This window comes from Lissotriton helveticus, chromosome 9 (assembly GCF_964261635.1).
Source record: "Lissotriton helveticus chromosome 9, aLisHel1.1, whole genome shotgun sequence".
In the NCBI taxonomy this organism is placed as follows: Eukaryota; Metazoa; Chordata; class Amphibia; order Caudata; family Salamandridae; genus Lissotriton; species Lissotriton helveticus.
The window spans coordinates 66352167-66378573 of record NC_136070.1 but is presented as its reverse complement, the minus strand read 5'-3'; the positions used below and the strand labels follow the sequence as shown (position 1 = coordinate 66378573).

Below are 26407 nucleotides of genomic sequence, written 5' to 3'. Positions count from 1 at the left end.
TGTATGCAGACGACATCCTGCTCTACCTCTTCCACCCCCGGACCTCAGGTCCCCGGTGTATGGAAATACTGGATCTTTATGAACAGGCGTCGGGCCTTTGGGTTAACCTGAAGAAAATCCTGCTGGTGCCACTGACTGAGGGAGACAGGGATGCAACTTGGACACCACCTATACCTATTTGCAGCTCTAGTTTCAAGTACCTGGGGATCCACATCGCCTGGAACGCCCTGAGACCTGGAACCTCAGTCTTGCCTCTTTGACCTGGAAGGTGAAAACAGACCTCCAACGCTGGGAGGAGCTACCTCTGATGATTCCCTGGAAGACCGCCTTAGTTAAAATGATGGTACTCCCCAGGTATATCTATGTCTTCCAAAACGTCCGGCTCCACATCCCAGACCGATAGTTCCGGAAATTGATGCCCCTGCTTGGCTCATTCTGCTAGTCCTGAGGCCCTTTCCGCATTGCACATGACTGGCAGAAGAAATCGGTGTATGACGGGAGGTATGAATATGGCAGACCTCCAGCTCTATTATAAAGCCACACAGCTACTGGTTATTAGTGACTGGTTGACTGTGGGCGGGTTAGGATGACCCAGCCTATTGCAGTGAACTCTCTCTCGTCTGGGACTCAACTAGCTGATGGGAATCGGTTCATCATACAGGATCACCAACAATCTCGCCGAGGTTACTAGGGTGGTCCTCTATAGCAGGTGGGAGGCATTGTGGGATATGGGCTAGGGGAAAACTCTGGCATGCCAGAGCCAGCTGTGGCGAGGGCGCCACTTCTTGCACGCTGCCCATCTACAAGGTTTCACCAAATGGGACAGGACCGTTATTTCGACCCTCTGGGACATCTTTATGGGCTGTATGATTGACTCCTTTCATGACCTTCAGGCACACTTCGCCCTTAAAGTACAATTTCACAATTACCTCCAACTGTGACATGCCCTACAGCCACACACATCTCAAATCTCCACCCTCCCTGACCAAAGCCCTCTTGAGACCAAGTTTTTTATTGATGTGGTGACTGGGAAATGGGGGAGTGTCCCAAATTTACTGCACACTAGTGATAAAGGATGCCAACAGTTTTCAATTGCTGAGACAAAAGTGGGAGGGATGGATTGGACAGCTCGATGATACTCATTCGACTCTGACAAGACGGCCCCATGGACTCTAGCAATTTTCACAAAGCTTCAGCTCATACAACTGAACTACCTCCACACTACCTACCTCACTCCGCTCTGACTTTTGCGAGCCGGTAAGATCCCATCACCGCAGTGCCCCCAATGCGGATGCCCCAGCGCGGACTTTTACCATGTTGTAACATACCATGGCTGTCCTAACCAGGGTATTGGAAACCTCTTACACTCAAACAGGCACTCCTCGGTGCTCACAGTTAAGTCGGGGACAACCGTGGGGATTGCTCCCTAATTGGATTGGCAACCCATAGCATAGCTCAGAGATGGAGATCAGAATCACTGCCTACTGTCCATGAGAGGTGTTGAGGTATGGATAGGTGTGTGCGACTGGAAAAAACCTATATACCTTCCAGGAGACTGCCTACATAAGCACTCCAGGATATGAGACAAATGGATAGACTACTACGTACTTGGCAACTAACTTTCTTCTATGCTCTACCATGTATTACCAGTGAGTAGCACTGAGTTATGGGGGTTGAGGGTGCAATTTTTGGTTGTCATTGTAATTGTTCAACAGTACTGTCGGTATCTGATAAATCAATAAAATTGTTTATCGAAAGAAATCCAAATTGCAGGCAAATATCTTGAATTCACTTTTCGTCGTAATTATATTAAACGGAGCAACAAAGGATGAAAATTTGCACAATAAATCCAGTTACATGTGGGTTACCTTTTACAAAATCACAACGTGATTCTGATATTTAGAGCGCGTGACAATTGCCAAACTATCATGTCGCACGTCATTTCGGATTCTATTTTAGTGTTTCACATGTTCAGTTCAAACATGAAGGTCATGTATTTCGCTGAGCATGCAAAGCTGGAAACATTCTGGGCCTGATTTAGATCTCGGCGGACCTGTTACTCCCTCACAGCAGTGAAAGATATCCCGTCCGCCGAAATATTAATTGCGGCGGATGATAAATCCATCACCATTGTGACGAAGTAACCCGTCTGCCGAGATCTAAATCAGGACTGACGTCTTTATATTATGCTCATCTCTCGTGTACTTGAGACCAATGTTTGATCTATTGTTGTCGTAAAAATTATTCTGAGGCCCTGAATGTTAGAGATGGTGATGTGTGGCTGCAAGGTATAGGTTATTAAACATGTATTCCGATATCACTATGTTCTTTTTTTTATTTTATTTTTTGTGTGGACATGACCAAACATGGGTATGGCCACTGAGGCTGTCCTACAGAAGTGATATAAAAATTTCAGAGGCAAAAGTAGATAATACTACCGTTCTATTTGTGGTAGTGTGGGCAAGCAGTAAGGCTTATCAGAGGGGAGTGCTAAGCATGTGTTGTACTCACAGAGGGAATAAACGAGACACACACTCAAGAATATATCCGAGACCAATTTATAAAAATAACACCGATTTTTATATAATTTTTCAGACCAAGATCTTTATTCTACAGTAAGTTATTTTTTAGGAGATGAATTTTTAAAGTTTGCAAAATGAATTACTTTTGTTTGCAATTACGCACCATTGAAATCGATGGGAAGAAATAAGAAAATGCATAAAAAAATCACACAGTTGAATCTCAAGATTCACCTTTGCGGTTTAGGTAAGGCGCAAGGCCAGGCCCAATGTTTCACTTGCAGAATCGGCCAGGAGCAGGGTGAGGACTTATTGGTAGCTGGTGCGCTATGATCAAGGGAGGCCCTTGGAAACAAACATCACAAGGGGTCTAAAAGGTAAATCCAAGGGGTCCTGCTAGAGAGAGCAGTTTGCAATGGCATCAGGACCACAGGAGCACAGCTGGTTCGTCGGTACTGGGTGCAGAGCAGATAGGTCAGCCGGGCAGCGCCTGTCATGATGTCCTCGTGGTCAGGAGCAGGCAGCTTGGATAGGCGATTCTGGGACAGCTAGGCTATTCACCAAGTGTGTCTCTGGGGTCTCGACGTCCCTCAGCGGGTGCTTGCTGTCTGAGCAGTTGGAGTCTGGATTGGACTCTTCGCCTCAGTGAATGCTGCAGAGGGTCAGTACCCCAGGGATTGGTACGGCATGCCTTCGGTAGGTCCTGGTGTCTCCAAACTTGGTGGGGGGACAGATCTGATCCTCTGGTGCTGGTGTACCACTTTTGGTGCTGCATCAGAGTCGCCGGGGAGCAGCAAGTCTGTAGAGCTGGATTTTTCATATCGGTGCCTGCGGGCTGCAGGGAAGCGGTACCTCCACTCTAAGGGAGTTCTTTGGCGATTTGTAGAAGGCTGAGGAAGCTCTGGGGTTCTTGGAGGCCTCACAGTTGCAGGACGAAACAGCACACCACGATGTCCGAGTCCTTAAGGCAGCAGGCAGTGTTTGGCACCAATTTTCTACAGCAGGGCTCCAGTCCTTGGGTCAGCAGTTCCTCTTTGTCCATTTCTTCTTTGTGTCCATCAGATCTAAGGTTCAGGGTCCAGGGGTGCCACCTAAATACTTAAGTATGGGGCATTAAAGTGGGTAACAGGTGGGTAGCAAATTGTCTACCTACCTTTAGGGTGTCTACAATCTCTAAGTGACTACTTCCTGCTGGAAGGGGCACTACCCTGACCCTAATGGGCTAATTCCCTCACAAACCAAGATGGAGGGAAATGAAAAGTGGGCTCCACATCACCGGACCCACCATAAGGATGGTGCTGGCTGAATTTTCCCACCTGTACTCCTGCCAAATGTGAAGCAGGAAACGGGGGTTGGCACCCTCAACTAGCTGGTGCTGCCTGGACACATTTCAAAGCCAGCATCGCCTTTGAAGCTTCCCGCCTTGGAAGTACATCCTGCCCTGGGGGAGTTGTGAAGCACCTCCTTCCAGAGCAGGCCTCTGAGAGTGCTGGATCTCACCCCATGAGGTCAGAAAGATGTCTGGTGGTGGCAGGCTGGCTAAGACTAGTCCGAGACCACAACAATGCTTGGTAAGCTCTCAGGGACCCTCTAAACGGTCTCCTGTGTGCATGCATTAATACGTCCCAAACTGTCATCAGTGAGGATTTATTAAGACAAGATGTTTGATACCACACATCTTCGGCACAGTGAAGCCACCATGGTGCTAGTAGACATGTAATGACCAGTATCCAGCCCATGCACTCTCTATGGCTTCCCTGTACACTTATGTATAAATGGTAGACACTCTGCACACCTATTTTTCAATAAATGTTCGTTGCACGTAGTTATTCAATTTATCTGTTTCATCTAATGGTGCTGCCGCCTCATCTGACTGGCTCACGTCAGTAGCAAAATATAAACACAAACAAGCACTGTTTGGAAGCGACGCACTATTCACATGCCCCCTGGGGGTGCTTAATGTCCAAAAAGTAATACGTGATTTCACCAGACTTTTAAAAAACAAATTGTAAACAACCCATAGTGTAAATGCGTTCAACCAAAGTCATGTACACATTTCCATGTTGTTCAAAAACACAAATTAAATGAAAAGCATTTTGTTTTTAATTGCTCTTTTTCTTTTTATCTTATGCTTGATTCTTCAAACAGATGATACATTACATCATGTACATCCCTTCTTTCTGTGCAGTCAGTCCCAATGCATTTCGGTATGGTTATACCTTCATCAGGGGAATACTATAATGAAAATCAATACAATAACAATAATCAAAATCTGAATTGGAAATGAGGGAGCCCCAGTTCCCACCTCATGTACATATAGACCATCGTGCAAATTTGTCATAACGAGTACCATCTTAGCTCAACCCTCACCTCCGTGGACTAGACATGATCCTATTAAACCCTCACCACCATGTGCAAAAAAAGAATGTATATAAAAAACGTGCACTGTCCCAAGTTCATTCACTATACACTCTGAGTAATGAATACCTGACTCTGCGCACTGGTAGACTCGAGGCTTGAAAAGAGTGGTGTTCCTAAATGAATCAAAAAATGGCGTCTTAAGTGAGCACTATCACCTGACTTCTATCAAAAAACCAACATGACCGAACAGCGTCCTCCGCCTACCTTACTGTGTTCGTACTCCCGTATGCCAATAATCCGCCCAAGTTCGCTCAACCGTTATCTCTCTATCTGTAAAAGATATTTATTACCATCACTAAACGCCCTTTACATGATGTGCCAGACTGTCTCCCCGCCTAACTGCTGCCCCCTTCTCTTCCGCGTACCTGTTCAGAATAGACTCCTCTCTCCTACTCTTCGCGTCGCGTCCTCGTGTAATCGCCCCTCCGCCTTCTTAAAGGAACCTAACGTTTCCGCGTAAACACTAAAAACGGACTCGTGCTGAGATTCTTACTATGAGCGCCATTACTGCCTGACCCGCACTCTACAACCGAGTACTATCCCTGTGAAATAAACCTGTAAACCACGGACCTGAGTCCAACTTAAACTGAAAAACGAGTGATATTGTAAAACGTATGCTGCTATAAAAACGTGTGGTGGTGTAAAAAACATATAATATTGTTACGGGGTTGACCAGAACGTCATGAGGAACTAAACTGAGTGCATACTAATTGTGACAAAGTTGCTTACATATGTCCAATGACCATAACGACTCTACAGCATGTTGGTATGTCAATACAAATACACATTTACAAAAAACATATCAATTCAATTTTGTCATTAAGCCCCTCTGGTTCCAGCGTATTCAAATGGCGGATCCAGTATGTCTCCCTTTGTGACAAATGGCGATTGGTGTCAGCATGTACGTCCTGATTAATACACTCTAGAACTGTAAACCGTAATTGTGGGATTGTATGTTGTTTCTCCTTCCAATGCATGGCCAAATTAGATTTGGGATTGCAAGTCCTTATGAGACTTTTGTGTTCTGTCACACGGACCTTAACCTTTCTGGTGGTCTTCCCTACGTATACTAGCCCACACGGGCATTTGATAGCGTAGACTACCATACTGGTGTTACAATCCGACGTGTGCCTCAATTGTATATGCTTGCCTGTCTTGGGATGTGTAAAAACATTCCCTACCATTACATTTCCGCAGTGTCCACAGTTGTGGCACTTAACCATGCCTCTGTATCGGACGTCCGTCCTTCTTGTCTGAGATTGTTTTAGTATCTCCTTGATGTTTTTGGACCTCGTGTGTGCAAACATAGGTTTGTCAAAAAACACATTTTTAAAATCAGTCTCTTGTTCAATAACTTCCCATCTTGACAAGATGCTTTTCTTGATATATCTACTGGATGTCGAGTGTTTAATGACAAATACCTCTCTTTTAAGAGGTGGTCTAGCTGTTTTTGTTAGCAATTCCTGTCTGTTTTTCTGACTAGCTTTGTCTTTAGCCTGTTGTAGTATCGCTTCAGGATATCCTCTTTCTTTGTATGCCTGCGCCATGACTTCCATCTCAAGTGTACCTTGTTCTTCCTGTGAACAAATCCTCCTGGCACGTAGAAACTCGTCTCGTCTGTAAACCATCTCCCTTATTCTCTATAAGTATATCCAGGTAATTAATGGATGTTAACTGGTTCACTAGTTCTTCCTGAGTACCATCCCATTCTAATGGTATGGGATGGTACTCAGGAAGAACTAGTGAACCAGTTAACTACATTAAATACCTGTCATGAACACATCAAGATCACTTACACCATAGACAGTACATCCATTAATTACCTGGATATACTTATAGAGAATAAGGGAGATGGTTTACAGACGAGACTGTACAAAAAATCCACTGACCGCAACAGCGCACTACATTACAGCAGTTTCCACACTTTCTCTTTGAAGAACCACTTACCTTACTCACAGTTTCTACGTGCCAGGAGGATTTGTTCACAGGAAGAACAAGGTACACTTGAGATGGAAGTCATGGCGCAGGCATACAAAGAAAGAGGATATCCTGAAGCGATACTACAACAGGCTAAAGACAAAGCTAGTCAGAAAAACAGACAGGAATTGCTAACAAAAACAGCTAGACCACCTCTTAAAAGAGAGGTATTTGTCATTAAACACTCGACATCCAGTAGATATATCAAGAAAAGCATCTTGTCAAGATGGGAAGTTATTGAACAAGAGACTGATTTTAAAAATGTGTTTTTTGACAAACCTATGTTTGCACACACGAGGTCCAAAAACATCAAGGAGATACTAAAACAATCTCAGACAAGAAGGACGGACGTCCGATACAGAGGCATGGTTAAGTGCCACAACTGTGGACACTGCGGAAATGTAATGGTAGGGAATGTTTTTACACATCCCAAGACAGGCAAGCATATACAATTGAGGCACACGTCGGATTGTAACACCAGTATGGTAGTCTACGCTATCAAATGCCCGTGTGGGCTAGTATACGTAGGGAAGACCACCAGAAAGGTTAAGGTCCGTGTGACAGAACACAAAAGTCTCATAAGGACTTGCAATCCCAAATCTAATTTGGCCATGCATTGGAAGGAGAAACAACATACAATCCCACAATTACGGTTTACAGTTCTAGAGTGTATTAATCAGGACGTACATGCTGACACCAATCGCCATTTGTCACAAAGGGAGACATACTGGATCCGCCATTTGAATACGCTGGAACCAGAGGGGCTTAATGACAAAATTGAATTGATATGTTTTTTGTAAATGTGTATTTGTATTGACATACCAACATGCTGTAGAGTCGTTATGGTCATTGGACATATGTAAGCAACTTTGTCACAATTAGTATGCACTCAGTTTAGTTCCTCATGACGTTCTGGTCAACCCCGTAACAATATTATATGTTTTTTACACCACCACACGTTTTTATAGCAGCATACGTTTTACAATATCACTCGTTTTTCAGTTTAAGTTGGACTCAGGTCCGTGGTTTACAGGTTTATTTCACAGGGATAGTACTCGGTTGTAGAGTGCGGGTCAGGCAGTAATGGCGCTCATAGTAAGAATCTCAGCACGAGTCCGTTTTTAGTGTTTACGCGGAAACGTTAGGTTCCTTTAAGAAGGCGGAGGGGCGATTACACGAGGACGCGACGCGAAGAGTAGGAGAGAGGAGTCTATTCTGAACAGGTACGCGGAAGAGAAGGGGGCAGCAGTTAGGCGGGGAGACAGTCTGGCACATCATGTAAAGGGCGTTTAGTGATGGTAATAAATATCTTTTACAGATAGAGAGATAACGGTTGAGCGAACTTGGGCGGATTATTGGCATACGGGAGTACGAACACAGTAAGGTAGGCGGAGGACGCTGTTCGGTCATGTTGGTTTTTTGATAGAAGTCAGGTGATAGTGCTCACTTAAGACGCCATTTTTTGATTCATTTAGGAACACCACTCTTTTCAAGCCTCGAGTCTACCAGTGCGCAGAGTCAGGTATTCATTACTCAGAGTGTATAGTGAATGAACTTGGGACAGTGCACGTTTTTTATATACATTCTTTTTTTGCACATGGTGGTGAGGGTTTAATAGGATCATGTCTAGTCCACGGAGGTGAGGGTTGAGCTAAGATGGTACTCGTTATGACAAATTTGCACGATGGTCTATATGTACATGAGGTGGGAACTGGGGCTCCCTCATTTCCAATTCAGATTTTGATTATTGTTATTGTATTGATTTTCATTATAGTATTCCCCTGATGAAGGTATAACCATACCGAAATGCATTGGGACTGACTGCACAGAAAGAAGGGATGTACATGATGTAATGTATCATCTGTTTGAAGAATCAAGCATAAGATAAAAAGAAAAAGAGCAATTAAAAACAAAATGCTTTTCATTTAATTTGTGTTTTTGAACAACATGGAAATGTGTACATGACTTTGGTTGAACGCATTTACACTATGGGTTGTTTACAATTTGTTTTTTAAAAGTCTGGTGAAATCACGTATTACTTTTTGGACATTAAGCACCCCCAGGGGGCATGTGAATAGTGCGTCGCTTCCAAACAGTGCTTCCCTGTACACTTACAATATACAAGAATGGCTTAGATATTGCAGGGTCATATCTGCTCACGCAGATATGTCCACACATGGGATATGGTGCACGCTGCCTTATGACAGCAGTAGGGGTGACTTAACTACCTCATGCAGTGTATGGGGGCATGGTACACAGGGATGTGTGCCATGTTGACTCTTCATTTTTCTCTGCACCAAGACACGCAGCCTGCAATGACGGTTTGCATGGTCTTGGTGAGGGCTCCCCAGGGTGGCACAATTGGTTCAGTGTTCAGTCCCAATGCCCTAGGTATCCGGGGTACAATTGACCAGGGACCTATAGGGGTTGCTGAAGTTGTGCCAATTGTGGTACAGTTTTTAGGGAAAGAACACTGGTACTAGGAACCTGGTTGGCAACGACCCAGTACAACTCAGTCAAAGTTGCATCAAAAACCAGGCAAACAGCATGTGTATGTATGTGGGTGGGTACTGCAACAAGAACCCAGCTTCCCACAATGTCAGTTGGAAGCCAGGGAATTTGGGACGATTGACCATGAAACAAATCCTCTATGAAGGACAGTTGACAGAATCATGAAAGAATAATCTGTGATTTATGGCACCAAATTCTAAATGGATTTGCGTTGGAACAGTGTGAGAACGAGTTGTGGTGGCAAAGTTATACTAATAAGTAGCATTGATTCATATACATACTGAACTAAAATTAATAAAAAATAATTAAGAATAAATATAGTGTTGCTTTTAATAATAATTGTTGCTAGAATCCATCACCAATTTATGGTCCAACTTTATTCTAAAGGCCATTTGTTTGCACTGTCCAGTTATATGACATTGTATATTCTATTTTCCTGCCTTTTTTAAAATAAATCTTCCAGATATCAGTCACATTTTTTAAGCATTGTCAAACTTAGCATAATATATCACACACTATTTTTGCTGCTCATGCTTAGTGTGTGTGTTGCTATGTGTAGGGGGCCAAACATGAATTGCTTACTATAAAGTACCTTTCACTGTCCCATTTACAATCTTTTCCTTTTAATAGGTAAAGCTCCTGATGGATTTGCTATTTATGCCTTGATCGTCAGCGATAGTTTTGGAAATGGAGTCCCAGTATGTACATTTATTACAAGTGAAGATACCGAGGACTCCATTTCTGCGTGTCTTCATGAACTGAAGATGGCCAGCCCCAACACCTTGCCAAGGTAAGTCTCTTGTAGGGTTACATGTCAATGTCTTTCTTCATAGTAGTGTAACATGACTCAGCAGAGTAACAACGAAGATCCTTTCCCGTGGCTCCCCAGGCCTCAGCTTAGTGACAGGATTTGACCGGAAGTTACAATTTGAGATTTTGCTGATAGAGACAAAAGGGAAAGCTGAGCAGAGGAAATGTTGGTGCTTAAAGGGAAGAGTAGAAAAGGTGATGGAGGGTGATCACAAGGGAGTGAGGATAAGTAAGACCGTCGTAAGATGAAGGATGGGAGAAAAGAGAACAAGAGAGAAGGGAGAGTAGATACCTGATGTTTTTCAAAAAGATGGAAATGAGAGAAGGTGAGAGAAAAGAGATAAGTAAGTATGTAGGAAGTTGAGGCGCACAACTGAAACAATGGGGTTAGACGCAACTGTTGCTATGCAATAGTGGTTCTGGACAAGCAGGGGCTTTCTGTCTCATGATATGGGAGTGTCTAAGAAGTCAGGTTTTCATCTGCTAAAACACTAAACCTTTCTGGTGGATCTAGGCCTGGTGATGGTGAGGAGGTGAGATATAGTGCAAAAGTGGTGGTGGTTGGGCCTGGGGTCCAGGCTGCCCCTGGATTTGAGGCTGGGGCACAAACATGGTCTGGTGTGTGATGTATGTGTATAAAAGCTGAGGCTGCCACTTAAATCTGATAAAGTTTGGGATTATTAGAACGATTAGCACAACCACGCTTGATTTGATTTCAGATTTTGTTTTTATCTATAGTATCACTATTGAGTGATATGTAATTATTATCCTGAATTTTATTCTTTCCAATATGCCTCATGTCAGGGTTCATATCTGTGATCATTTTTTGTAATTTTTTTTTTTTTTATAGAGTTTTATATAGCGCGAACTAGACCCGAACCGAATCAGGTATCAGAGCGCTTTACATAGCAGAAGTTACGCTTTTTTTTTTTTTTACATGATGACACACACTTTCATTTTTAGGCACGGGGAGATTAAGTGATTTGCCCAGAATCACAGGAGGTTTGGCGTCGTTACCGAGACTCGAACCCAGATCCCCAGGTCCGAGGTCGAGCGCCTTAGCCGTTAGGCTAACTCCTCTCCCCTATTGTAGTAACCATTGTACAGTGCGATATCAGACTTGGTACTCGGTCAATTTTATGTGTAGTTTGTATGTTTGAGTGTTGTTTTTTTAAATTAAAACCAATACAAATTGTTTAAAAATAGTTAAGTAACAGATGGCTGCTGATGGTGTTAACAATTGTTAACATTTTGTGTTGGCACATCATGTCGCTTCTTCAGGTGTTCATTTAACTTAGAGTGCATGCAGACAACACTAACTCTGCAGTGTGAGTAATGTGATTTGCTGAACCCATCTCCGCATTTCATGCCAGATGCCAATAGATATTGGTATCACCCAACTGGTTGGTACTCTGTATCGACACAACAGTGCTTTCTACGATAGGAGGGGGGTGGGCGCACACTGCCTCACACTCCAGCACTCCGTTTGCCCCAATGCATCATAATAAATGCAGTGCATGATAACACTTTCTTCGGTGTCAGGCTTTAGTTTTTCACCCTTGTTGGTGCAGCCAGTGCTGTGTATCTCTAGACACGTGTTTCAGGATAATTTTAATTGCTTTCTACGATGCTTAAGGAGACTTCTGTGGGTTTCAAGCAAGGGGGCAAAAACCCGATTCACCATATGTTCTTTCCTATTTTGCTAGCAAGAGACTGGTTTGTTCGACTGCACTTTTCAAGCATTTTATATATCTTATTTCCTGAAACTATTTTATTTTCTAGTGCGTTTATGATAGACAAAGAAGATAAAGATATTGGAGCCATTCAAAAAATCTACCCAACATCCGGCATTCTGGTCTGCTGGTTTCATGTATTGCAGGTAATTGCGGTGTTTTTATATAGAAAGGTCCAATGTAATGAGAATTGGAAGACCAGGTGTTGCACTCTGTACAAAATTTAAAAAGCCCGGTTAACGAATAGCACAGTCAAGGCTACAACAGAAATCGCTTGCTAGAATTTTTTGCATGATGTTTTTATTGGTTTTAAAGTAATTATATTGTGCCCTTTCTTTAAGAAGAAAGGAAAATGTGTGTTCTTACATATACTTGTCTTCTTCTGCAGTTTTATTAGAGTGCCACATATACATTGGAATTTTCCCAGCTTATTAGTTAGCATATTTCAAGAGAAAGTATAACCTGTACATAGAACCAACTAGTAAACTTAACAGGTGATAGAGAACCCCAGTCCAGGGCACATCAATTCTAATCAGTTGCTTCAATTATTCATGTTGTTCAAGGTGTAATCCCACGTTCGTTGTGATCACATATGTAGCACGCGTATAGAAATCCATTGCTACTAACCTGCATTTTTGGACTTGTGTATGGATACCTCAACCCCAGCCCTCCCTTGTGCACCTTACTATTCATTGTCTAATAATACATGGATCTTATAAACATGAACAGGTAGTCTAATTTCCCCCTGTTAATTGCTTTCCACTGTTTTATTTGTTTCCATCCATACATTGGTCGACTAATTAAAAACTTGGCGTATGGAACAGAAAAGCATATGAATGGCCTTATCCAGACCAACCTAACAGTGCTCTCTGCCGGTGAAGCTGAATCAGTTCTACTTGGGCACATTTTCCTTATTCTCTAAGTACTGTTGGCATCTCTTGTAGCTTCCACTCAAAGCAGTGATCTGCACTGTCATTCATTACAGTCAGTCAAGAATTCTTTATTACGGCCAATATGACCATAAAAGCACAAGTAAAAAAATACGCCACGATTCATACATATAAATTCAAAGGGTAAAGTGCATGTGCAATATCAAAGAATTCCATTTTAAAATTGTAAAATGCAATAAATACATAAAAATAAATATTAGCAACATTTGGGGTTTTTAAAAAGGTGCAGTTGATACCAATATAAGGTCACAGAAAGATGATGGAGTGATTCAATTAAGCAGAGCCTGATTTTAAAATAGCTTGGCGCACACCACATAGAGAATAGGTTTTGGGAGACAGAATACACAATGGGCATACTAGTATCATATTTTAAAATCCTATAGGCTTCCGCACAATGGATTGCTCCAAGGTTTCTACATATCTGTACTAGCCATCAGCGTCTAGCCTTCTTGTATGCAGGGCAAAAAAACAGTACATGTTGAACTGTCTCCGAGATGTGGTTGCAAGCTGGACAACCCTGACTTCAAGTGCCCTCTCCCCCCCCCCCCCATTTATTTGTAAATGCGCGAATCGGCAATGCTCTGTGACTGAATTGTAGGTACAGCTTTTTCACAAGGGGGGGCTGGAAGACATTGAGAACAGATTCCAGGCTATATTGCTCTTCAATCTCTAAGAAGGATGCAGTCATTCATTACAAGCAAAGCGCCCGGTGGGTGTGATGTGGCCACATTAAGACAAAATACTGCTCTGTTGAAGACCAACTTTCAGTATAGGTCTTTCTTTATGTCTAATGGGTCTCACCTGGTCTTCCAAAAGTTGATTTTCCTCGAAGGATGTTGCAATGCCACTGTCCTCGATGGCTACCAATATTCCACATCAGCAGGAGTGTAACCCAAACTAAAATAATTAATTGTGACCCTAGAGTGACTAGAGACTACTAGGAAATTCCCGAACTTCCTTACTTATCCATCTGTGCTCTTTTCACAGCCTGACATTTTGCAGTGCGGAAGGTTTATTAATGGTCATGAAGCAGTCCTCTTATTTACTGTTGGTCTATGGATGCTCCTCAAAGACCTTGGTGTTCTATAAATGATTACTGTGAACACTCAGATCTAGTGTTTACTACAGGCCTGGCTCCTCCCTCCCACCCTAGGTACAGGACTAATCCCTTGATTTTGCTGCCATCCTGCAGTGTTTCCAAATGTGGTTGCAGAGTTCCTCTGTACCTAAACTCAAAGCACAGTTTGTGAACTGTTGCTCCTATGATCTCCCCCTGTAAGTGTCCACCTTATCTTGAAATGCTCAATAAAAGGTGTTTGTATGCATTTTTGTGTTTTATTAAGTTCATTTGTATAGCACGAACCTGGTACCATGGAAGTGGAGTGGTATATATTGTACATGGCAAACAATGAGACAGTTTATGGATTATAGTTAATGGCACTCTCTTCTAACAGTTTATAGAGGATTTCGCATAGTTTTATAGGAAAGACTAGAATAAGATTTTCACGTCTCCTCCGAGTGCAGCAGGAATTCCTTTGACCTGATATCAGGAAGGGTGCTCCAACATATGGGAACCAAACACAAGAAGGCATGGTTTCTTGGGCTTTATCATAGGGGTGCTCCAATGTATGGGGACTAGACATGAGGAGGCATGGTTCCTCGGTTCTTATCAGGAAGGACGTTCCAATGTGTGGGGACAAGACATGAGGAGGCATGGTTCCTCGGTGCTTATCAGGAAGGGTGCTCCAATGTATGGGGACTAGACATGAGGCATGGTTCCTCGGTTCTTATCACGAAGGGTGCTCCAATGTATGGGGACTAGACACGAGAAGGCATGGTTCCTCTGTTCTTATCAGGAAGGGTGCTCCAATGTATGGGGACTAGACACGAGAAGGCATGGATCCTCGGTTCTTAACAGGGAGGGTGCTCCAATGTATGGGGACTAGACACGAGGAGGCATGGTTCCTCGGTTCTTATGAGGAAGGGCGCGCCAATTTAGATGGACTAGACATGAGGAGGCATGCTTCCTCGGTTCTTATCAGGGAGGGTGCTCCAATGTATGGGGACTAGACATAAGGAGGCATGGTTCCTCGGTTCTTATGAGGAAGGGCGCGCCAATTTAGATGGACTAGACATGAGGAGGCATGGTTCTTTGGTTCTTATCAGGAAGGGCACTCCAATGTATGGGGACTAAACATGAGGAGGCATGGTTCCTAGGTTCTTATCAGGAAGGGTGCACCAATGTATATGGACTAGACATGAGGAGGCATGGTTCCTCGGTTCTTATCAGGAAGGGCGCTCCATGTATGGGGACTAGACATGAGGAGGCATGGTTCCTCGGTTCTTATCAGGAAGGACGTTCCAATGTATGGGGACTAGACATGAGGAGGCATGGTTCCTCGGTTCTTATCACGAAGGGTGCTCCAATGTATGGGGACTAGACATGAGGAGGCATGGTTCCTCGGTTCTTATCAGGAAGGGTGTGCCAATTTAGATGGACTAGACATGAGGAGGCATGCTTCCTCGGTTCTTATCAGGGAGGGTGCTCCAATGTATGGGGACTAGACATGAGGAGGCATGGTTCCTCGGTTCTTATGAGGAAGGGCGCGCCAATTTAGATGGACTAGACATGAGGAGGCATGGTTCTTTGGTTCTTATCAGGAAGGGCGCTCCAATGTATGGGGACTAGACATGAAGAGGCATGGTTCCTCGGTTCTTATCCGGAAGGGCGCGCCAATGTAGATGGACTAGACATGAGGAGGCATGGTTCTTTGGTTCTTATCAGGAAGGGCGCTCCAATGTATGGGGACTAAACATGAGGAGGCATGGTTCCTCGGTTCTTATCAGGAAGGGTGCACCAATGTATATGGACTAGACATGATGAGGCATGGTTCCTCGGTTCTTATCAGGAAGGGTGCACCAATGTATATGGACTAGACATGAGGAGGCATGGTTCCTCGGTTATCAGGAAGGACATTGCAATGTATGGGGACTAGACATGAGGAGGCATAGTTCCTCGGTTCTTTTCAGGAAGGGTGCTCCAATGTATGGGGACTAGACATGAGGAGGCATGGTTCCTCGGTTCTTATCAGGAAGGGTGCTCCAATGTATGGGGACTAGACACGAGAAGGCATGGTTCCACAGTTCTTATCAGGAAGGGTGCTCCAATGTATATGGACTAGACATGAGGAGGCATGGTTCCTCGGTTCTTATCAGGAAGGGTGCTCCATTGTACTATTCCTGCAGGACTAGTACCATAAAAAATGCCCTCGACATAACTGCAACCTACTTGACCTCCGTCTCTGAAAGCGGAGCAAATGTGACAAGATAACAAGATTTAAAGGCATCTTTATTGCTCATTAACTTTGTGAGTAATAAAAATGCCTTTAAATGTTGTTATCTTGTCACATTTGGTCCATTTTCACAGACCGAGGACAAAAGTTGGTTTGTTTTCCTACTCGCCAGAAAGGGCGAGTAGGACCTAAAAACAGCTCGACCTTGTTAAATTTAGCTTGACTATGCGAGCGGTCGAGTTGAATTTTCGAGCCCTGCCATACCTTTACATTTTTCAGAGTAGCTGTTTGAGGAACCTATTTCTGTAACTCGGTAAGGCAGTTCAGCACCTGGACATGATTAAGACGCTATAAACGCACAATAGCTACATATTATTTGATTTCTCTACGTCTCTGTGCTGGTCGGTGTTCCTTATTGCTGTGTTTCAATTTGTATGTAAATACTGTCTTACAGAGCCATAACATATTTAATACATTTCTTTCAAGGCAATAAACCAATGGCTGTGCAAGAAAGAATCTGGTATAAGTGGTCCTGACTCTTATGAGGAAAGAAAGAAAGTACTTGATTTTGTTGCTGCGCTCAAGAACTGTGCCACGGTATGTTATTACTTCTCATGTAGTGTTATTTTTCAAATGTGCTATGATCTTGGCCATGGTGATTTTTTCACTCACTCCCTACCACCTTACCACAGCATTGCTTTGTTACTTAATTTTATTTGGGGCTATTTATACAGCACAGGTCTTAGCCGGGAACATATTTGAGCATTTTATATTTCATTCATTAGGTCAAAATGTTATGCTGCCAATTATGGAAACGTTAGCTTATTTTTACTTAAGGCTGTGGTGAAGGGACTAAGGGGCCTATTACGATGGAGGATTTTCCGCATCCTCCGGACCGGCGGAAGCCACCGCCGGCCCGGAGGATGCGGAAAATACTCTGCGGACCCACCAAAGACCCACCGCCACATTAGGATGGCTGGTGGGTCCTGGTTTCCGTCCGCCGCGGTTGGCTTAAAAGCTCTAATATGGTGACGGTGTCCCCGCTATCTGTCGTATCTCCTTGCTTGGTCTTGCCCCCTTAGCCCACCAGCCTCCTCCCCCTCTGCCGTCACCCTCGAGCCAATCTTCATCGCGCGCTGTTCTCTCCTCTCCCCATCCCCCATTGTCCATTATTCTGCTCAACACTAGGTCAGCGGTCAAACACCACCAGGAGCTGTTCGTCCTACTTGACTCCCACAAGCCGGACATACTGTTCCTAACCGAAACCTGGTTTTGTGAGTCTTCCCTGCCTTCCCTCTTGGCTGTCCTTCCTCCCTCGTATGTTGCCCTCCGGGCTGACCGCCCGGCGAGTAAGATAGGGGGTGGTGTGGCGCTCATTGCCCGTGCTGATCTCAACCTTCAACTTCTTCCTTCCCCTCCTATTGCCCCTACCGAGCATCTTGTGGTACGTTCATCCATTTTCTCACCTCCGCTCACCTGCATGCTAATGTACCACCCGCCTCAGTCTTCCCCCCTGTTTATACAAGCCTTTCAGGATCTTTTGGCAACATTGGCGGTTAACTATGCCTCAGTCTTAGTGCTCGGCGATTTGAATTATTGGCCCACGGACCCTTTTGAATGCACTTCTTCTAAACAATTTACAGAGTCACTCCAATCTCTAAATTTCGTTCCCCACATTCAAGTTCCGACACACACACATGGACACATGCTAGACCAAGTTTGGTCCCTTAACAGCGCTGTCTCGTCCATGTCTGTGTCCCCTTGCCCATGGTCTGACCATGCCCTAATCTCTTTTTCCCTCCACCTTGACCCTGTAATTAAGGCCCCGCTTGTAAAAAACACCTGGGCGCGGAACTGGAACCGCGTTGACCTCCCTTTGTTATCCTCTTCTCTCCTTGACTCCTCACCCAACCTGGCGGGTCTATCCTCTTCACTGCAAGCCACCGCCATTGACACCTGGCTTGTCGGAGGCTGCAATCATGTAGCCCCCCTACGTAGGATTTCTACTAGAAGACGTAAGGGGTCAAACCGGTGGTTCAGTGTTGAGTTGAAGGATAAAAAGCTGACCCTCCGGCGAGCTGAGAGGCAATGGAGAAGGGACTACTCCCCCTTATTGAAAACCCATTATCTCACATTATTAAGCGACTACAAAAAAGCTATTATTGAAGCCAAAACCGCCTACTTTTCAGCTAAAATCATGTTGGCAGAGAACAAAGCTAGGGAGATTTTCACAATTGTTCGTGATTTAGCCTTTTCTGAGAGGGCTACACCTAAACTCCTTCCCACCCAGTCCTTATGCGATTCACTGAATTATTATTTTCTGGATAAAATTATTAAAATCAAGACCAATATTTCACTTCACCCTCCTACTTATGTTGCCCCTCTCCCTCCCACGGTTCAGAGCTGTCTTTTTTCAATCCCCCCTCTTACTGAAGAAGTATTTTTGGAAATACTCCCTAAGGTAAAGTCAGGTTCCCCGGCTGACATTTGCCCGGCCCGTATTCTTCAACAGATTTACTCTGTTTGCACTCAACCCCCGATCACTCTTCTTAATAGTTCTCTCGCGCAGGGGGTTGTGATCTCTGCTTTCAAAACTGGCACAATAGTGCCTATTTTAAAGAAACCTGGAGCAGATCCGTCTGCCCCAGTCAATTATCGTCCCATCTCCCTGCTGCCCTTTTTGGCCAAGGTGCTCGAGCGCCATGTCACATCGGCACTCAGTGCCCACGTAGAAGCAACTGGGGGCCTGGCCTCTCGCCAGGCGGGTTTTCGACCTAGGCACTTGTGAGGGGGCAGGGTCGGAGACCACAGGGGATGGTGGTTCAGAAACACTAGGATCAGTATATAATGAGGCAGAGTCGGGAAATAGTGCACGAAGCGAAGGCTTTATTTTCAGATAGGCTTTTCTCCTCTTAGTAGTCACTCTCAGTCTTGCGAATTCAGAGGTCTCCGTTCTGACTCCTCTTGTGAAACCGGGGCTAGCCAGAATGAAGCAGGGCTGTAGACCAGTCGATCTGCTCGCTCCGGTCGTCAGGTGAGTGCATGTTGGCTGCTGACTGGCTCGTGACTCCGTCCGGAGGAATCCCCAAAAGCAAAGGAAAGAAAGGAAACAGTCACTGGGGCGTCCGACTTGGACTTGCAGGGGCCCGGGGAGTGAGGGAAACCAGGTGCACAATTACAAACAGCCGTCCGTGGTGCTCGTGAGGGGAAGGGAACTCTGCTATACAATATTTACACTGGGTCTCGAGGTTGCAACGGCTCACTCCGTCCCACCCAGCCCGCCACTGCACCCCGTACCTTGTCCAGCCACGCTCCTCCCGTGGGACCGTGGCAGGGCGAAGCGCCAAACCGGTGGCCTCCTGGCTTGACGACCGCTGGGCTCTCTCCGTAATCTTCTCCTCCGATCTCCGACTGCACCTCTCTCCGTCTCCACTCCAGTACACCATCCGCCTCCAGGGAAACGCCGTCCGTCTTCTCCGTCGCTCTTCCGGCTTTTGGCTCTCCTGCGCTGTTGGTGGGCGTGGCCTCGCCGACCTGTAGTCCTGGGTTAAAGGGACCGTGCTCTATATCCGTAGGATAGTCCCACACACCGGTTTCCTCCGTTGCACACCAGTCCCCTAGTCTTGTGGCATCAGTCTGTACAGGGACGACAGAAAGGGGGGTCAGCAGCATTGCGGACCACCAGTCCGAGGGCATATCAGCATTGTCATCCCCAGAGCCCGCCACCCCGTCACAGCACTCTACCGAGTCTGTTGTGGTGTCGGTCCTGGATAACCTCAGGGAGGGCATGGACCAAAACAAACATCAGGCCTTGGTGCTCCTCGACCTCTCCGCCGCTTTTGATACGGTGGACCATACCATCTTGCTTTCACGTATCAGAGCGGCGGGAATCGGGGGTTCAGCCTTGGTCTGGTTGTCGTCCTTCCTGAGGGACCGCACCCAGGCTGTCCGGCTGGGGGATTTCACGGCAAGTCCACTCAACATCACTTGTGGGGTCCCTCAAGGCTCTTCCCTTTCCCCTCTTCTGTTTAACCTCTATATCTATCCTTTAATTTTTGCTCTTCAACAGATGGAGGTCACCGTATATAATTATGCGGATGACCTCCAGCTCATCTTTAATCTTTCTTCTTCGCCCCATTCTCTCTCTAATTTCCAGTCTATTATGATTTTTATCAGGGACTGGATGAGCCACAACCATTTGAAACTGAACCCCGATAAAACCGAGTTGGTTCTCACCGGTGGCTCTTCCAGCCCCTGGAATTCTTTATTTTGGCCCCCGTCCTTAGGTCTCCCCCCCACTCCCTCTCTCACAGTTAAGACTTTAGGCATTAAACTGAACAACCACCTTACCCTTCACTCACAAATTAGTTCGGTCGTCTCTTCCTGTTTTCTCACTCTTCGTACTATTCGCACTGTTTCCCGATTTTTTCCCCCCTTGCACTTAAACTGATTATGTCTGCTCTAGTGATCTCCCGGCTGGACTATGCCAATGCCCTGTATAATGGCATTCCAGCCTACAGTTTAAGAAAGCTTCAACTGGTGCAAAATCAGGCGGCCCGGCTTGTGTACGGCCTTTCCCGATCTCACCATTCCACCCCTTTATTGAAGGCGCTCCACTGGCTGCCTGTCAGGGAGCGTTCCCTCTTTAAAACTGGTTGCATGGTTTTCCAGGCCCGTCAGGGCTCAGCTCCTGCTTTTATTGTCTCCCTGATAAGGGAATACGTCCCTACCAGAGAGCTGCGGTCTTCCTCTCAATCCCTGCTGCAGGTCCCTCGCTACAAGCGGAAAAAATGGGGAGGGGCCAATTTCTCATTCCTGGCACCTACCTTTTGGAACTCCCTTCCCGACCATCTGCGGTTGACCAAACACTATCCGCTTTTCCGCAAAGGTCTAAAAACCTTCTTGTTCAATCAGGCATTTCCACAGTAATATATCCTGTGTCTCCCTCCTGTTAACTGTGCTCCCACAGTGCCAAGAAACCGTCTAGGTGAACGTAGCGCTTTATAAGTATTTTAAATTCAAATTCAAATTCTCAGACACCGTCAGCCATATTAGGATGGCCTGTGAAAAATGCTTTTCCGCGGCGGGTTTTCTGCCGTGGAAAAGCATGTGTATCTTCACTGCGGGGGCCCGTTGCGGGCCCCCTGGGTGAAGGGGGGTGCACATGGGGGGTACCTATGGTACCCCCCTGCATTTGTATGCAGAAATCGGCAGGCACCGCACGGTGCCTGCCGCTTTCTGCATACAAATGCAATGTATGCATTTTTACCATTGCGGCGGATGCAGCTTGAAGCCGCACCCGCCGCAATGGTAAAAATAGAGGATATGACCGCCAGGGTGGCGGTCACATCCTAATTGCACAGGAGGGAACTCCGCAGGCCATGCGGAGGTTCCCTCCTACTCTATGGTGGCGGACGGACTCAGGTCCGTCCGCCATCATAATCGGACCCTAAGTTTCTGAACTCAGGTCATGCGAAATCACTTGTGCATAAAATTGTAACTATTTGGAATGTGAAAATCAAGTCCAAAAGTTGCTGGCCCAGTAGTGTGTTCCAAGCTATCCTCCTTTCACATGCAGTTTCTCTAATTTGGCCTCAAGTTCCATCTCTTTCGTTCTCTCTCTAGTCTCTGTATCGCTACTCTTTACTTGCTCCACTATTTCTCTCCGTCTATCTCTTCTCTTACTTTCTTTTACCCCACCTCTACAGTGGTCTGAGTGTAGCACCCTATGTTTGATATGCTCCTGGTTAAACACTAAACTTTCAATTGCCTTTTAATAGCCTATTGTAAGTCTAGTCACAATGTACCAATATTAAATATTATAATACAATTCCGTTCCAAATCTGGCAGCCTGCTCCTTACGAAAAGAAGGCACTGCACCGAAGTATATTTTAAGTAGGAGACATCAGAGGAAAAGACTGTGCAAATGTTTTGGAGTGTAAAAGACCGAACAATGAGAAATAGTGTGCTCTGCTCCAAACTAACTTTATAACATTATTGGCAAATCTTATTTGAGTTTCACAATGTCACAAAGATAATCGATCTGGATCATTGCACTTTCATAGGGATACAGAACGCTTCAGCAACCATCTACATCTAATGTGGTGGGACTCTTTATTATAAAGATCTGTCTTCATTTTCCTGTAGGATAGGTAGTCCCTTTCAATTCTTATTAGTTCATAGCTCCATATGTCAGTGGGCATATGCTGGTCTACAGAGAGTTTGACTTGCAGAAGAGGCATTCGTTTTCAATGCAGCATCAGGCCAGTGGAAGTTCGATGACATCTTCCCAATATCTATTGAATCGCACAAGTTTCCCCTGTAGACATGCTTCTCCAACCTCTTGTTTAAGCCGCACGTGACAAAGAAGATACCAACTGAGCCTCCCAGCCCTCGTGATTCTTACCCTCCACTTGTTTCAACCACTGTTCAAGCTCGTGTGCCTTCCACGTTAACGTCTGTAACAGCATTTGGAAGATGGCTCTACACCCTGCCACAGATGGAAAATGTAGTTCTCACAAATCTCCACTTGTTTCCCTAGATATCTTATATCAAATTACAATTACATTTATGAAGCCACAACACCAGCATATAGAGCTACCTTAAAAACATTCTTGTGACCTCCAGTGTCCAAAGAGTAGAAACAATCGATGCTCTCAGGAAACGTTCAGGAAAGGACTTAAAACAGCAATTGTAATGCTACACAATCAAACTCTGGGATGACTTGTCCATATACCTATTAACATTCCCATTACTTCACAAATTAATCTAAAACATCTCTGTTTCACTAATGCTAATACTTCCTCAACCTATTATGGATCTCCTCAGTAGATGCCCACTTGAGATCTGTAACCTGCCCACACTCCATTTTATTGATCCAGGAACAGTGATTAATTGATATCTGAATTGTAAATCTTGTATCTGTGCAACACATCATAAGATTTATGTATACATTGTGCTGAACAACTGAATTGTAAATCTGCCAACTATAGCATGATCATGGAAGTGTCCTCCCCTGAAGCCAGGTTTTAGCACACAAATACTCTAAAAAACATAAACAAAGGCTTGCAGGATTGCCTTTTAAGCTGTTATCTTAAGAGCAAAATCATCATCTTAACTCCAAACCTAGGCTTGTCTGGCAATCGTTGCAGCTCTGGAGCTACAAATCTGTACAAGACAAAAAAGTTGAAGGCAAATATTCTCCATCTACTCCTCTGGACTTCAACAACATGTTTTAAGGATTGAAACTTCCCCATCTCACTTTTAGTCAAGACAGAATCATTGTACCACTCCTTAATTACTTCCCTTCCATCTTACAGGATTTCAAATCAGTCACTTAGTAAAAAATATTTTTATTTTAGTCAGGTGACTTTAAAAACACATGAGTATCATGGCTTACACACTAGGACATCAAGAAGGTCATTTTATGTACTTACTCTAAAGAGCTTACACTAGGGAGTATGTGAGACTCTAGCTGATCTCTACCCCAACGAGTCCTTCCTGACTTATGAGCAGGCGGAGAAGACCTTCGGTCTTGGAGGGGGGCAGTATCTGCACTACCGGGGACTACAAGATGTGGTAAAGGTTGCCTGGCCTCAGTTCCCAGACGCACCCCGATGACCCACACCCTAAACATTCTTCTTTCCTGCGGCAAGGGGCGTAGACTAATCTCTCTACTATATACGGCTATGAAACAGGATTCCACTCCACCGGTGCCGCCTTCCTGGGTGGCATGGTAGACAGATCTTGGTGCTACACTGGAACAGGGGCAGCGGAAGCGAATAGGGTCCCTCACGCGCAAGGTATCGTGCAATGCACGGTTCAAATGAATACACTTTATAATCGTTGAAGCGTATCTCTGGGGACAGGGGGGACTGCTGCCCCAGATGTGGTGCAGGGGGAGCGGGCTTCCTGCATTTAGCCTGGGACTGTCCTTTGATCAGGAGCTTCTGGGCGGATGTGGTAGAGCGTATAGTCACTACCACAGGCCTTCAGATAGCAATGAATCCCTTACATTGTTTACTGGCGTTGGTTCCTAAGCCCAAGAGAAGGAACCTTTCCTATAAACTATTGCAATTAATGTTGGTGCTTGCTAGGCGTAGGGTGGCGATTACTTGGATGGGACAGAGGGCCTCTGAAGTGCCCACCTGGCTTAAAGATGTGAGAGAATGGTCCCTGGCTGAGGAAACTCATATGCAACTTACGCGGAGGGACGAGAAACTGCAGGATGATTTACTCGCCTGGCGACTCGGGTGCCTCGGGACTGTCGGAGAGGGGGTAGTCTTCCCAAAGTGAGTCTGATGGGGCAAGTGACGAATTGTTCTCGCTAGCGGGGTCGGGGTCTGATGGGGAGGGAGGGAGGGACTGCTAGAGCTTATTTACTACAGGGAGTTGGGCGGTGCTCGGCGGTGCTCGGCTGCTTCCTCATGCTGTTATTTATTTATATGCCCCATGTGTCTTACCTATCCAGGTGATACCTGTGTCCTCAAGTACTGTAATGAGGTTGTCGAGCTGTGTACATGTGTTGTAACTATGCCAATTGGGGGGGTTCTTTATACATGTTACATAACTGAAAAATAAAGTTTAAAAAAAAAAAAGAGCTTACACTAAAAATATAAAAATGTATAACATCTTGTGTCATTACTCTTAATAAAACCCCTGATAAAAGAAAAATGTGATTAATAGCACTACAACAATTGAACTTCAGACTCCATATTGTGCCACACTTTTAAGAGCTTTTTCATGTAAGAATTTGAGACTTATCCCGTCATTCTACAGGAAGAAGCCTTTTCCAAAGTTGTGAGTGAGTCATCTCAGGTCATTCGTTCGAACATAGTTCGCCACTATCTGGAAGAAAACTGGCTCAAATGCGCTTCCATGTGGGCCAACTTTGGAAGACAGCTCAGTGATGAAAATAGTGAGGCCAATACTTGGACTGAAAGGTAGGTTAAACATAATTTTCATTTAAAAATTTAAGGCAAAGTCAATAGTTTCAGTACGCCACACTTTTTTCAGTGTATGTCCACCGCCATTGGCCATGTTCTTACTCCTTCAATTTCCTCTAAGTCAAATCTATATAAGCTCAATTGATTAACTCATGATTGTGTCTCAGGCAAAGTCAGTGGGGTAAGTCTAGTGTAGTTCTTTAACATGGGCTCCGATGATACAAGGTGTGCATGGTGATAGCGTAGGACCGGTGTTTCTCATCTGCAGCATTTCAGTTTACCACAGGTAACTTGATCACCTAGTCGTCAGCTTAGTTGTAGACATGCCAGTATATATGCAACCTATTAATGGTATGTAATACACTAGAGTACAAAAATAAAATAGTCTCCAAAAACAAAAAGTACTTTTTTTGTTTATATGCTCAAACATTAGTGTAATGACGAGGCTGATGCCTTTTTGACTGACATAGAACTAAAACGGCTGCTTCTGTTTGTCTTGCACCATTCGTACATGCATTTTCTCTATTCTGATCAAATTCGCCATGATTGATCAATATTTTGCTGCTGTGCTTTGTAGGTATTTTCTGAAGATAAAGTATCAGTTCCTGAAGAGGCTTTCAAATCGGCGGTTGGATGATTTACTAAAGCTCTTTACTGGGCCAGTGGAGGAGTACTTCAGGTTGGTAACTATGAAGTTTATTCTATATGTAAACTATCTAGGAAGTAGATCTCCCAACACTAGATAGCTCCAAAACCATGAAGTCTACGGATTGGAAACTTTTCCAGTAAACAAAGTGGATCCCCCAGGATTGCAACTAGATGTTACTTATTAGACCCCCATCCTCAAACAATCAGGGTGCCCCTCAAGCCTCTGTTCCACTAGGTTTTAAGTTGATGGCCACAAACCACTTCAGGGTTGGTTTCCTATGGAACATCTGTTACATGCAACAAGCTTGTTTGATTGGAATCAGATGTTTTCAACACCATTAAGGTTTTGGACCATTAGACTTAGAAGAATACATTTTCCATAGTATAAGGTCACACGCTTTCAGTTGAGAATATTGGGCATTGTTAAACATTACTCGTTTCAACATAGAATCCTCCTTAAATGGAGCTCTCATTTGGGATATATAAATGGAGCTTTAGTTCAAACAGTAACATGTTATGGTGATAGTGGATTTAAGAGAGTTATGCTACAACTACCGCCAAGAAACTCAGTGGCATGAATGTGCACTGTATATCAGTTTC

General features: G+C 44.7%; 1 protein-coding gene across 2 annotated transcripts in view; it reads left to right on the top strand.

Annotated features, from left to right (window-relative positions):
* The window catches only part of LOC144780925 (uncharacterized), a 129748-nt gene that overhangs the window by 65027 nt on the left and 38314 nt on the right, over positions 1-26407 (top strand). For both annotated transcript variants that reach the window (XM_078659467.1, XM_078659466.1), the window contains exons 6-10: positions 10059-10218; positions 12021-12117; positions 16701-16811; positions 24993-25156; positions 25737-25838. In XM_078659467.1, the coding sequence (XP_078515593.1) occupies positions 10059-10218; positions 12021-12117; positions 16701-16811; positions 24993-25156; positions 25737-25838 (634 nt within the window). The remainder of the gene's footprint in view (positions 1-10058; positions 10219-12020; positions 12118-16700; positions 16812-24992; positions 25157-25736; positions 25839-26407) is intronic.